Raw genomic sequence first — 12,250 nt, forward strand, 5'->3', positions numbered from 1 at the left:
TGCGGTATTAAAGCTGTTGGCTGTAGCATAGGAAATAAAGAAATTAATGAATAAGAACAGTGAGCAGAAACTGATGCCCTGGAGCTCTTCTGGATGAAACAAGACTTTTACTGTGTCTGGGCTAAAGGAGGGCTGTTTACCTTCAACAACAAGGCTGTTTCATAAGCTTTTTGTCTTTAAAGCCACTACAACCAGATTCAAAAATAGACCCTACAGTATACCCTACTCACTTCCTTGTGTCGTTCAAAGTAAAAAAATAAAATTAAAAAAGCGTCAAAAAAACATTCCACCCTAGGCAAAGAAGTCTACTGTTTAATCTTTACAAATAGACAACAATGTGGATGAAACAGCTGTGTGAAAAAAAAACACGTCAGGGTCATGAGGGGATGAGCACCCACACAAGGGGCTGTGTTTACCCTCCTTCTCTGTTGCTTTGGGAAACATTCACCGCAAGCTCCTCCCATGGGGGAGGGAGGTACTACAGCCCAGCCATTTACCGCCATCACAGACAGACCCTGTTTTTGGCTCTGCTCTCTTACAAGGAAAGGGGTGATCGCTTTGAGCGCCAAGCGAGAGCAACACACATCAATCTACCCAGCTGGCCACATCTGAGTTTCGGTCAATAGCGCCATATTCTGGCCCAAGAAGACTGCCGCCCTACTGGCCGACATCTGCCATTCAAAGGCAGGGTTGCTTCAAGACAACAATGATCTGTTTGAGCATGTTGCCTTTACTAAGGAGTTTGAAGAGTGATGCGATGCACCTTTGTGGGAAAGCTATATTTTGGTTTTTAATAAAAAAGGACCTGTTTCCTCTACCCAGTTTGCATTATTAAGAAGAAGACATGGAATATAGCTAATTTGCTAGAAAGCACAGGGTGCAGTAAAGCGAAGGCTTCATAGCAGGTTATCGTGACAACACTCTCAAAATAACGATGTTCCTGTTAGCTAGGGGCGAATTTGCCTTGAGCTGACTAACGCATTTGTCATTGGAGTCTTTGGGTGAGTGAGCAGCCCAGGTTCAAATCCCACCACGAGCAAACCTCTAACTCGTTACACAAACACAGCATGACACTCCACTTCCTATGCTTCTCTCATCATGTGCGTTCACAGGAAAGTATGGGCCCTCACCCCTTTAAGGGAAAACTGTTACAAGATCTCGGAATAAACCCATAGGGTTACAACTTCACCTAATTACAAACATGACAATTTTGGCAAAAACAAAAGCAAATGCTTTTTGGGGGCGTTATGATCATTTAATATTTATTATGAAAGCAGCAGTGCAGAAATCTAATTTGGTAAGAGGAATTGCCATAGCTGCTGGAACTCCTATTTGTTTCCGTATTATTGAGCCAGGGCCCCAGATCTTGTATTATTGATGAATTATGGCCCGTCATCCAGGAAAGGGAGACTCTTTACAGCAAACAACTGGCACAAGGCTCCATAGATTTAGATTTAGAGACATTTATTAAAAGCAGTATTTCACTTGAGATTTCAATACAAGATGCAAACGGCATACGGTAAGTGATGTCAGGAATGGTTTCAGAATTCCTTCTCTTACTGGAAGCTTCCTGCCATCCAACCAGCAATAAACTATTGTTAAAATGCATAAGCTTATACAAATAACATAGTGTAGGCTATGTTAAGGTTGGATACCGTCCATCCAGGATACCATCCAAAACTGCCAAAAAAATCACAAAAATCACAAAAATGGAGGAAATTAGTGACTTCTCTGACAAATGACCAGTAGCCTATGTCCCAATAACATCATGAAATCCCCATCATCACGCTATATTATTGGGGGTGGGGGGGGTTCTGGTGGTTATTTGGTCTGTTTCATAATATTGGGGGGGGGGGGGGTAAAACTCCCCTATCCCTCCCCCATAAGTAGAGCACACAGCAGAATGTGCATCAAGAGTCAAACTCTTGTCTCATAGTGATGATGGAACTCTTAGTGATGGAGGAAGCCTGAGGAACATCAGGAGCTAGCGTGTGTGATCACTTTCAATTCACTTCAACGCTGATGTGCCCCAACAGAAAACAGTAGTATCCCGCCTGTGTACAAATTGCACTCCTCATCACTCACACTGAAATGGGGCATGTCAAAAATAAATAAATAAAATAAAAACAGAGCTCGGCTGCCAGTAGCATAGAGCTAACAGTAACGTCATCCCTATGGGGCGATTCCTCTCTGTCACCAGGCTGTCGATTTGCCCATCAGTAAGGTGTTCTGATCCTCCCTGGAGCCCTCGCAATCACACAGTTGATTCTGTGGGCGGGATCCTTGTCAATAGGCAGACACACCCACTTAACATAGCAGATAAGGAGCAGATACTGTGGCAGCCCATGGAGGGAGGGGCCAGGCAGGGCCTATCAATCACAGGTATCTCTTTCTATTTCTGACTGCCCTGATTAAGCATTGTAAAACATCACCTGACAGGTTGTCACTCACACAATTTACAGACTGCATTTCTCACAACAACGTGTCCGACATTGAGCCAGGGGATTCCACAGCCTAGGGTCTCCACCTGATTTTTCTGTGCTTTTCGAGCAGACCCTTGGACCTACCCTTGGTGGACTCATCCTCAATGGGCTGCTTGAAGACAGTGATGTCTTTGAAAGTGCACAGGAACAAGACCACCTTGTCGTTCTCGTTCCGGATGGGTGCGATCTGCATATAAAACCAGACAGGTGTCCCTGCAGAGTTTAGAGAGAAACAGAGAGGGGAGACAGGGTGACCCGGTGAATGATACTGAGACTGCACAGGAGTGGCAGTCTTCTGTCAACATTGGCCCTAATTTTTATTTGCAGCCAAGAGGCCTTGTACAGACGTCTGTATGTATGACTCTGCCATTACGAGTGAAATGTTCATAAGGATGTGTGTTATATAGCAGCTATGCTTTAGTGCCAGGTGGGCTGAATATGCGATGAAGCTATTCAATAAAAAATACCCAACAACCAGCTGCTTTTCTAAGTTAAGCAAAATACTTTACATTGTAAGATAAACTTAAACAAAAGACAGGGCACACAGGGCATTTACGGTAAATGTTAGCTTTTTTCTCTATGAAGATAAATGTACAGTAAATGTTAGCCATTTTTTTCTGGCTGTAGTTAAATCTGCAGTAAATGCATATGACACATTGAGAATACTCACTGTTCTTTCTGTACAATAGGACTTCAAAGCAATTGGACTCATAGCTATCAAAGGTCTGCCTGACTTTCTCTATTGTCTTCTTGTCAGTCAGCTCTCCGTACATAAAACTGTGAGAAAGGACAAACAGTTGCATGGATAAGGCAAGAAAGAAAGAAAGAGGGAGGTGGATACAAACAAGAGGATGACAGACAATAGAGAATTAAGAAAAAGGAAAATATGGGGGGGGGGGGGGTAGAAATAAATTAAGAGGAAGAGAGATAGAGGAAGTGAAAGTGAAAAGGAGTTGGAAAGGGAAAGGAGAGAAAATGACTGCATTAGAATAAATCACTATGCTACAGAAACAGCTTGGCTCCTATGTGTAACCCATTATTCATTGTTAGGGTGATGACAGTCATGTCCTGGGACCGTTATCTCTTAACCTCCCTGCCTGGGACACCTACTGCATACGAGGTGCTGGGTAGACAGGAGAAACTCATCCTATGTTTTTATGCGAGTCGGAGCGAGAGTGCTCAGCCACTTCAACATCATTATATTCCCTGGAATAATGCATGCTGAGAACAAGCATCTCTGGGTTTGTGTTATAGTCAGGATAATCCAACAGTACAGTATGAAAGTGATCTGCACAAATCCCAGCTCTGCCTGCGTGTCAGGATCCAATTAAAATCCATTCAAAATGGCAGAACACAGTTCTTTCTGTGATGACCAACTGCAGACAGTGTTGTGAGGAAAACTTGCTTATTTCAATTAAGTTTTCAAAACACAAAAGACTGTTCAAGGCAGAAAATTCACAGCAACAGTTTTTAATATTAAATTGTGGCAATTTATATTTAACTATGAAATATCCGAAGTGAAATATTAAATTATGAAATATTTAATTATGGAGACAATTTATGGCCGTGCAACTTGATTGACTGGGTACATGTTTTTTAATTGGCTGCATGGCTATCAGCCATGCTATGAAGAAAACATTGGTCCAGCGAAGTTGCGCGATTGGACACTTCAGTGCACTGAAGTTTCACAGTTGGGGACTGTAGTTAGACTAGTTAATTTCTTTGACAAGGTAACAGTACCCTGTTTAAAAACGGATCATTAAAAAGCATAAGTTGACATTTTTGTTCCCAAAAAGAAAAATGATGTTGATTTGTTTATTGCATGGATATTACGGCCTCTAAGCACAATATGCACACTGAGAAGTAATTTAAGCAAGGAAATTTTTTAAACTTCTTAGACACAGCATTATTGGCTTTGAATTGGTTGAAATGAATAAAAATTGTGAGAAACACATATAAAATGTAGAGTGCTTTAAAAAACAGTTTAGGAGACTGCTATGCATCAGTTGCTAAAAGCAAGGAAGGCTATAAATGCATACATTTGCCTAAAAGAAAAAATATGAGCTCCTTTACTTTTAGAACTTTTTATGTTTGCCTGTATTTTACAAGTTTTTAAAATGGCCTTACAAAGCATCAGCAGTAAGACATCTATTTCATCTTACCACATATCTTTCCAGAAAAATGACCAGAAACTCACTGAGACAGATGCAATCCTCCCAAAATAAACCACAGTTTGACCCATTTAAACCTTTCCTGACAAGCCAAGCTTTTCTAAGTTTTTTTTTTCTGTGACTTTGCTGTGTGTGAGCTTCTAGCTATTCACAGTCTTTGCTGCGCTCCTTTGCTTACTTCATCAAAATCATGGATGTTCTTCGCCACTCAAATCGTTTAAATCTTTGACACGACAAAAAACACTATACAAGTGGCACCTGCAGCTGTTCCCTGGGAAATATGAGACACCCCTCTCAAATGCGATGCCGCGCATTCACAAAAATAACAAGTTCACGGCGCCCCAGATGGCTTAAGCACAAGCTGTTACAGGTAGGTGTATCGTGGTATCACATTTTTCACCGCACATTTCTACCCTACGCATTGCCTCTGAAATTCCCTGCACTCACACCCCTCCACATTTGTCACCCATGTGGGCAGTGTTACTATTCTCGCCGCTGTGATTGATGGCACCTTGGACCAATCCATTTGTGTGGTATAAGCCACTCTGGAGGTGGAAACAGCGGGAGGGCAATTGTCATTGGTCCAGCATGAGTAGGTGGCAAGTACATAGCATAACAAGCGTGAATCCGCAATAGCTGCGACTGCACACGCGCATGCATCCATGTTTGCGTGCATCCACGCACATACCCTCACACAAACACGTGACCTCTTCTTTGGCTCATGACCACAAAATCTTGTGTAAATCTGTGAATCCATTCGGGAGTTATGCGCCTTTTTGTGATAGGCCACGCCCATCGCCACACCCCCTCTTGGTCAATTGGCCTTGAAAGTTACTCAGCTCTACCTTCCGTCATGACCAACGTCCATGCCAAATTTCAGCCTCCTCCAGCCAAACTGTGGCCGCTACGGGGTGGGACACTTTTTGTGGACCAACCGACCAACCGACCGACAGACAGAGCTATAGAGCTGCAGTCGCAGCTAAAAAGGATCTTGACAACAGCAGACCATAGTTCACTCACATCAACAACTAAAAATCCAACTATATATATAAGGGGCGACATAGCTTAGGAGGTAAAAGCGGTTGTATGGCAGTTGGAGGGTTGCCGGTTCGATCCCCGCCCTGGGCATGTCGAAGTGTCCCTGAGCAAGACACCTAACCCCTAACTGCTCTGGTGAATGACAGGCATCAATTGTAAAGCGCTTTGGATAAAAGCGCTATATAAATGCAGTCCATTTGTCATTTACCAACTAAGCCAAAGGGCTTTATTAATTTCAATTTTCTTATTAAACAGAAAATAGTTTAACGTTTTATAAAATCTTGTTTTTGTTCCGTTTTCTAGGATTAAACATGCTCAAACCTGGCTTCAGCCCTGGATGTGGTTTCACATAACTACATACAGCAAGAGAAAAGCCTGCTGCAGTACAGGGTCCCACAGAGAAGTCAGACACAGCACCAGTGCTGAGATGCAATGGCACCCGTTGGCTTACGTCTGCCTCACTCACATCATTGAGACGGCGAAGAGAACGGAACTCACCTGCACGTGCTGCTCTTCTGCATCACTTCAGCCCTGTGGTACCCCGACAGCTTGCAGAATCCGTCATTACTGTACACTACTGGCCACTCCACAATCTGGGCGTTCCCAAGCAGGAAACTGGTTTCTACCACAAAAAGACCAGATGTTACTGCATTATACAGACAAGCAATACAGACACAACCGACAACGCTGTCAACCTTATTTTCTTTTTTTTTGGTGCAATGTGCAGGTGTGTCTGGCCAGAGGACGGTAGACATGTTGAGGAAAGTTTCAGGAACAAGCAGCACATAACATTACATTTCAGGCGTTTAGCAGACGCTCTTATCCAGAGCGACTTACAGAGTTTTTAACACAGAATTTATATCGCATCCATTTATACAGCTGGGCATATACTGAAGCAAAGCAAGTTAATGACTCAAGGGTACAATGGCAGTGTCCAACCAGGGAATGACACCTGTGACCTTTAGGTTATAAGACCTGCTCATTACCCATTATACTATACTGCCACCCTGCATTACATAAAAAAATTATTTCAATCCAATCATTTGGGAATGGGAGAAGAGTCTGTACATCAAGGACATAGTGGTTTTCCTGTTGCTAAATGATACAATACTATGTATCAGCCTGAGAAAATCATTGCCTTCTCAGCCAGGTCATGAATGGTAAAAGAAATGATTCAATGTACAATTCTATTGCACTGTACAATTTTCTATTGTAGACAGTTTGGGCTTCTCTTCAAAACTAGTTGTAAGGAAAGACGTCTCTGTCAGACGTGTTTCTCAAACTGGCGCATAGACGTTTCAATGGTTACTAATGATTATGACATTTCAGAAATGAGCTGACATTTGGAACTCAGGACTGTCGAATTTAGAGTGAAATTTACATGGATTTACGTGGATTTCGGATCACTAATGGTAGTTCCACTGTGCATGACCAATAGTTCAGCAGCTCATACAATGATGCTGTCCTAGCAATTTCATACTGACACTAGAAAATGCTTCACACATGGACAAGTCAAGTGTTATAATAAGATGAGCAATATAAGATTAAACAGGATGAATATAAATACTCCAAGCTAAGGGAACATCACCAAAATAATAAATACGATCCTATGTTTGAGCAGCTAATTTGTCCAATGTTTTTATTTTATAAATAACTTACTTGGGTATAATTTAATGACTGAAATTATAGATTATATAACTGTTTCCTTTCGAATATTAATAATTTCACTGTTTTCATACTCCATATCTTTCTTACATTGATCGTGTTCACTATCCTTATTTCAGTGCCTGTGTTTCTGGAATGAAAACAAGGCAAAGCTACGAGGGAATGAACATTTCCACTGCAATCATCCTGAAACACTGCTACCGGCCTCAGATTACACATCAAAAGCCTCAGCCAGAAAATTGCTATTTGTTCCAGCCTACATACTTCAGTATGCTACACAGCCGCTCATACGTCACCATCTACTGTACTGTGCCAGCTGAATCAATGGCTGCCTTGCATGCCTCCAGACAATGCCTCACAGAAAGAGTCACAAACACGGGACCTAATTGTGAGTGTACAGGTACACAAAGGGACTCGTTAATGTTGGTGGCTTGCGCAGAGCACAGGCACTCCACTGCGCTCCCTCTTTTTAGGAAAACTACTGCCATGTTCACCTGACAGGAACAGCTGTCCAGGACCTTTCGCTACCACACTTTAGCCTGGACTCCAGTGTACTCTTCAGCATTTCCTGATTGGCTATTTAAAACTAGAGCCATGCTGCGTACTTAACGGACTGTGAAATACAGGGCAACAGGAGCAGGGGAAGGCAAATAAAGTGCAGCAAGAAAACTGAGAGAACACATTGTAATGAACACACAGGAGCATTTTCATGACTTCTCCCAATAGTGTTGTATCAAACCAGTGAAATGAGTGGCAGTACAGAGAAGCAGTCTATATACTGAGTGCCCTGCTGCAAACTCAGAAGCCCTCAAGAACCGCCTGCCCACTCAATGCGCATACACACACGCACATACACACACATGCACTCACACACAGACAGACACACACACACATAAAAATATGTAACTATGTATCAAGAATATACGCATATGCAAACTCCGTCTCCTCAGCAATAAAGTGCGACACTTGATGCTAACGGTGATGCCACTCGGTTCTATCACATACAGGGTGATTCAGAAACCTGAAACAATGACTTCTTGGTACAATGGTTAATGGTTTATCCCTGTCTTCGAGTCCTTTTCAGTTCCCAGATTGTGACCACAGACATATATCCCCATTACAAATGACTGACGTCAATACACATTTCATAAAATTCAATCATTTAAATAATAGCCTGGCCTCTTAAAGCTTGACTTATTTGAGACAGTTACACATTCCTGCTCAGTATTAGCCCACTGCAACAGTGGATCTTGCCTCTGAGCCATCCTGGTGATTATAGGATCAAAGCAGGCTGGTCAGGCAGAAGAATAGTCTCAAAATTGGTCTGCACTCTGTGTCCATCTCTCACCAGGAGGCAAACTCTGTATGTCAGTACTCAGGGGCAGACAGGATAGGGCGGACACAGGGCCCAGGCACTAATGTCCAGAAACTCCAAAACAGGTTTTTCACAGTTGAGAAGCCCACTGTATAAGTATAAGCCACAATTAAAAGCGCTTCACTCTACATTAAATAATTGGCTGGGTCAAAAGTATACAAATCCTCTGTAAAAAATAAAATGATTACATTGATAGTTCACTCCTGAAAACCCCAGTTGATAACATTTTATGAAGGGACATTATAATGAAGAAATAATTTTCTGAGAACAAACTGAAGTGTTAAAATGTATTGCAGTTCAACATTGCATTTGCCACAAAGAACCTCTCAACACATTTATTGCACAATAGACAAAGGAATGGAGGCATATTGGTTAGGGATGAGAGATGCTATATAAATTGATTGTGGGGCATAAACCACAACTACAAAAGAAGTGTTGTGCAGCTGTTCAGCTGTTTCCATGCTTTGAATGGCAAGTTTTTTCAAACCTTTCTGAGAACAGATAGGTGCTGCATTTATTTTGGAATTTATTTCCTTTGTTATGAATTAATCTGGCTGATGACGCGAATCGAAATAGGGTGTCTTACTGTTACTGTAGCTATTCACTTCAAACTACTGTAACTTCCATGCTGAGAGTCAGCCCAAGCTGCCCTTCTCCAGTGATTCATACACTTCAGCCACAAAGAAAGCTCATTTTTTGTGTGCTGCCTAATGCTCAGCGGTGGGTAGACAAAGTCTGGTAATGGAGAGAGCTAGAGAAAGCAATGGCATACATGCAGCACCGTAGAACACAGCACAAATGTTGACAGATATTTAGACAAGGTATGACAAATTTAATGCCATTTGCAGTGATGAAAGTGAAGCCAACCTCCCTTCCTGGAGGTCTTTCCTGTGAGAGTTCAGGACTGCAATACCAGTAGTGAGCACTCAGAGTCAATACTCAGTGTGCATGTCACAATTACAGCACGCCATTGCGCCATCTGCTCTATGTCAGCGTTCAGATGCACAAATCCATCTGAGAGGCAACATGTGTGTGAATCACGTATCTGTGCCAGAGCTTTTCCTCCTTAAGAAGGGGCAAAGCAGGTCACCTCCCATGCCTTAGTCACAGCGATTAGCAGGGTTTGGGTATGTTCGGGTGTATTCGACTCAAATATTTGCTCACTGAGAAAGATGGTTCTTACCTCTGACGGGAACCTTATAATGATTTCTTATAGAATAAGCTTGATAAGAATGGGATTTGGACCACTAACATGCTCACAGCCATCAGGAGAGCAGTGTTCACCAGCCTTCGGGTAGTAGTGTTCAGAGAACAGAGTACTGAGATTCACACAAAGACTGAATGCTGATCGGCGAGTGGGAAATGTTACTACACTACAGACGTTCCTGCCCAGTGAGGTCAAGAAAAAGCACGACTCACAGCTGGTTTTGACAGCAAGCTGGAAATCCGAACAGTGTACTGTAGCTCAGAGGATGGGAAGAGAGGTGATTATGAGAGATTCAATTTGCATTTTTTACCTAGCAACACAAATAATTTGTCTCATATCCAAATATTTATCTTGGCAAAACAGAATGGAACAAATTTCAACATGTCCTAAATATTATGAAGATTTTTATAGCATGAAACAATCATTAAAACATTAAAAAATAGTTATATCATTAAAATGAAGTAAATAGATTTTAAGATGTATTTGAGGACAAGCATTTCTAATGGTATGAGGCGGTGTAACCACTTTGGTTGTTATTCATAAAATCAGCAGAATAAATTCAAAACGAAATGAAATGATGTACAGTGACACCAAACACTTAAACATTAAGGGAGCGAGGCTGCTAAATAATATTGTTTAAAGACTGTCGTAGCAGCCACAAGAGGAAGAACAAAGAAGTGGAGGAACAAGGGAAATTTTGGCAAAACTTTGCCCAATTATGAATTGCGATTTTGTGTTTGTTGACTCAATTCTGAGTCAACAAAGACGAAATCGCAATCCATCATAACTTTTGCCAAAATTTCCCTCTCGTCTCCAGGCACAAAGCCACTGAAGAGAAAAGGCTTGGCAAAGTTAACTATTTTCAGTCCTTTCCAAGAAAACAAACTTTTCCAAACAAGTTTCTAAGCGAGCGTGTTGCGGGGCTTTTGGGGGTATGTCTACTAATAGTTCTTAGCACAGGGCTGCCCAACTCTGTTCCTATAGAGACACCGTCCCGTGGCCAGGTTTTCAATTCAGACCCAATTCAGGAAACACTAACTAGCAGCTCAACAAGACATCTAGCTGATGAACGAGGTGTGCTTTGTTAGGGTTGCAGTAAAAACCTACAGGATAGTAGATCTCCAGGAACAGGGTTGGGCAGCCCTGTCTGAGGGCAACGGTGAGCCTTATGGTCCATAAGTGAATAATGTCCATTCCACACATTTGCTTGTGCTATTCCAGATTCACGAAGGATGCTGCTGGAAGTGATTTGGATGGGTCAAAATAGGAATTAAAAACATAATTTCAAAAAGTGGTTTTGGGTGAAAATATAGCAAAATGCACTAAATTAAAAGATTTAAATGCATGTGTGAGTTGTAGGCATATTATAAATATATTATAAATAATATATTTTATTTTTTAACAAGCCCATTATGAATGCAAGCTGTCTATGATTATCAACAAAAACAATGACACAAATAATCTACCACTCATTAAATATTCAGTATGAGGGAAACTCTGTACTGCAAATGGTTAGATGCTGGAATTCAACAGAATTGAGTGAACAGAGCACTAATTAGAAGTCCAATCAAAATCCATTGTGTGATCGATCATGACTTTCTTATCCTGCATTTATTGTCAAACAATGAGCCAAGCACTTGCATCTCTAATCAAGAGACAAAACCCAGACTATTATGTAAGCTTCAGAACAGAAAAGAAAAGCACACTTCGGAACAAAGTATTTGTGTTTAAAAAAGAGTCTCATTTAGTTTGGTTTCATGCAGGAAATGGGAACTTCAGCAAGTTAACATATGACTTGAATTGTATGTAGTGGATTAATGGATGAAACTGAGCAGTGAACGTTAATCATAGAGTATTTTCCATTGTCCCACATTTTCAGCAGAAATACATTTATAGTCAGTTTTCAGCAAACTTTATGCAAAATGTAGCATGGGTAGGCTGACTAGAATCAGACCATTCTTTCAGTCAGTAAAGGGCATCGGAGTTGGTCAAGTAAAAATAGTATTGGTGTAGCTCAGAATGTTAGTATTAAAAATGGTCTGAGAACAGCGAACCATTTAGACAGTATTACTGTACACACCAGGTTTGAGAAAGGCCTATTGCAGTAAATGCAAACCTGTGGATAACCAGATGACATAGTCTTATTAAAGTGTACTAGTCTTATTAATGTGTACTCATTACCTTGTGATTGAAAAGCCATTTCAAGCATCCATCAAATGCCCGCTCCCACCCCCCCGCCCCCTCCCCCGGACTATGTTCTGTTGGTTCAGCTCAGTGTTCCGGATCTAACAACCTCTCAATAACTCCACTT

At 41.5% G+C, this 12,250-nt stretch overlaps 1 protein-coding gene across 3 annotated transcripts in view; it reads right to left on the bottom strand.

The window, feature by feature from the left end:
* The window catches only part of kcnh5b (potassium voltage-gated channel, subfamily H (eag-related), member 5b), a 74,845-nt gene that overhangs the window by 57,128 nt on the left and 5,467 nt on the right, over positions 1–12,250 (bottom strand). For 2 of the 3 annotated variants that reach the window (XM_035423766.1, XM_035423785.1), the window contains exons 2-4: positions 6,191–6,314; positions 3,154–3,260; positions 2,568–2,696 (exon numbers count right to left, since the gene is read on the bottom strand). In XM_035423766.1, the coding sequence (XP_035279657.1) occupies positions 2,568–2,696; positions 3,154–3,260; positions 6,191–6,314 (360 nt within the window). The remainder of the gene's footprint in view (positions 1–2,567; positions 2,697–3,153; positions 3,261–6,190; positions 6,315–12,250) is intronic. The other variant, XM_035423776.1, reaches the window with a different exon arrangement.

This window comes from Anguilla anguilla, chromosome 1, assembly GCF_013347855.1.
Source record: "Anguilla anguilla isolate fAngAng1 chromosome 1, fAngAng1.pri, whole genome shotgun sequence".
In the NCBI taxonomy this organism is placed as follows: Eukaryota; Metazoa; Chordata; class Actinopteri; order Anguilliformes; family Anguillidae; genus Anguilla; species Anguilla anguilla.